Raw genomic sequence first — 2,044 nt, forward strand, 5'->3', positions numbered from 1 at the left:
TCCCCCCCGCCCCCGCAGCCCCGCCAGCTCTCGGAGACCCAGAGCACTCTCCCAGGCTCACCAGGTGCTGCTGTCCCGATGTAGCCACGCCCCATAGGAGCCGTCCGCTTTCCGGAACTGCTGGATCCGCATGTACCCTTGGAGAGGAGCGGCGGCTGCTATTTGTGCCCGAGGCCATGCTCCCCATTCCCGTTGGGTACCCCCTTCCCCCCACCAGCCGCCTGGGGTGCCCATCGCCCTTAATGGCCTGCCCCACCCCCGCTTGCCCTGCGCCAGAACCTTTCTGGATCAGGTCCACCGCGTGGTCCTTGGTCTCTGGGGGCAGCCTGCTCCACTGCTCCGTCTTGTCCAGGTAGCGGGAAGCAGCCAGGGTCGGAGCCAAGAGGACCATGGTTTGCTCCCCGCAGCCCTGCGGCAGCTTCAGGAGGGAGGCCACGCCTCCTGCTGACAAGGCCCCCCCGGAGCCCAGGGTGTCCAGTGGACTTGAGGCTACAGGGGAAAGAGGGGGTGACGGATAGAGAGTAGGTCTGGGACCCAGGGTCAGAGGGTCATGGCCCCAAACAGGTTTCACATGCATGCGAGGGTGGCCGCTGGGAAGGGACTGGAGGGCACGCCCACCTGTGACCCTGACAAAGCTGCTGTGGTCTCCATCGGGGATAATATTGGGATCAGAGTTGCCAGGAATTTCCAGGGTCCGGCCTCGGTGGTCTGGGGAGATGGGGAAGTTGTCAGTCTGCCTGGTGTCCATCTCCTCCACCTACAACCCTCGTAGGGCACTGCGGCGGCCAGGGCCACTCACCCAGGGGGTTGAGCTCATACACCAGCTCCTCCATGTGGACGGCGCCTTCCTTCTGTCTCGGGGGAAACAGAGCTCTGAGAGGTCACCCCGCGCCTGGCTGCAGCTGCCCCCCCCACCACCCAGTGCAGACTCCCCGGACTGGGATTTGAACTTTGGAGGCCGAGTGGGATCAGAGTTGTAGAAGGCAAACTGACCAAGGAGTTGGGTTTGGGTGGTGGGCCAGAGGGCCAGCAGAGAGGGTGCTGGGAGTCAGGGGGTAAATCTGGGAGCCTGGGGATCTGGCTTCAGGGGTGCTCCATTCACCTCAATTTTTAGAATCTTAGACACTGCGTCCCCTACAGGAAACTCCATGGACCCTCGAGCCACCACCTTCAGGGACACGGCGGCGGCCGCCGTGGGCACCACAGAGAAGCCAACAGGCCGGGCAGAGTGTGCGGGCACCAGCACCTGCTGGGCCAGCCCTCCGCCCCCAGCCAGGCACAGCCCGTCCACCGGGGCCACGTGGACGCTCAACTGGGGAGGAAAAGGGGAGGGCCAGTCAGGTGGTTGGGCTCTTCATCCCTCCCCCGCCCCAGCCACCCGCTGTGCACCCAGGCTCCCGCAGGCCGCACGGTCAGATCTGTGTCCAGGTAGTTGTACAGGACAGGCCGCAGCTCAAGCTGCTCAAAGCGGCGAACGGAGATGGGCAGGCGGAGGTGCAGGTGGAATTCGCGGAACACTCGGAGCCGGACTGGTGTGGCCACACACAGGCCTGTGGAGAGAGGTGTGGGGACGGGGAGACATCAGAGGCCTGGGGGCATCGCAGCCACTGGGAGGCAGGGTGACCATCTCTGCCCCACTGTCTGCACCCCCCTCCTTGCAGTCAAGGAAGAGGGAGCTGGGTGCAGGGTGGCAGCGGGGAGGGCGGAGCGGCGGGCAGCCCACCTGTCGTTTTGGACAGGCTCACGCCGTGGATCTCCCAGGTGGTCAGAGAGTCAGGGATCGGCAGCTGCGACAACCTGTGGTGGGAAGGTGAGCAGCCGTCACGGGCTGGGCTGGCCCCACCCTGCCCAGACCCAAGGCGGGCCCACCAGGCGCCCTCACTGGAGGTAGCGGTCCACGGTCTCCACCCTCCAGAGCCAGTTCTCCGGGAAGAAGCTGCGCACAGGAATTTCGTCTTCCTCCATCAGGTCCTCCTCCTGCAGGACCTCCAGGGCTGGGGGCCACACGGCACGGTGAGGAGGGCTCTGCGCGCCCGGGCTCCCT

General features: G+C 65.6%; 1 protein-coding gene across 1 annotated transcript in view; it reads right to left on the reverse strand.

The window, feature by feature from the left end:
* C4A (complement component 4A (Rodgers blood group)) overlaps positions 1-2,044 on the reverse strand; it is a 12,485-nt gene that overhangs the window by 5,604 nt on the left and 4,837 nt on the right. The window contains exons 17-24 of the mRNA XM_014534509.1: positions 1,883-2,042; positions 1,724-1,797; positions 1,411-1,550; positions 1,103-1,312; positions 800-851; positions 619-708; positions 280-489; positions 62-137 (exon numbers count right to left, since the gene is read on the reverse strand). Of these exons, the coding sequence (XP_014389995.1) occupies positions 62-137; positions 280-489; positions 619-708; positions 800-851; positions 1,103-1,312; positions 1,411-1,550; positions 1,724-1,797; positions 1,883-2,042 (1,012 nt within the window). The remainder of the gene's footprint in view (positions 1-61; positions 138-279; positions 490-618; positions 709-799; positions 852-1,102; positions 1,313-1,410; positions 1,551-1,723; positions 1,798-1,882; positions 2,043-2,044) is intronic.

The sequence above is a fragment of the Myotis brandtii genome, unplaced genomic scaffold, assembly GCF_000412655.1.
Source record: "Myotis brandtii unplaced genomic scaffold, ASM41265v1 scaffold130, whole genome shotgun sequence".
Lineage (NCBI taxonomy): Eukaryota > Metazoa > Chordata > Mammalia > Chiroptera > Vespertilionidae > Myotis > Myotis brandtii.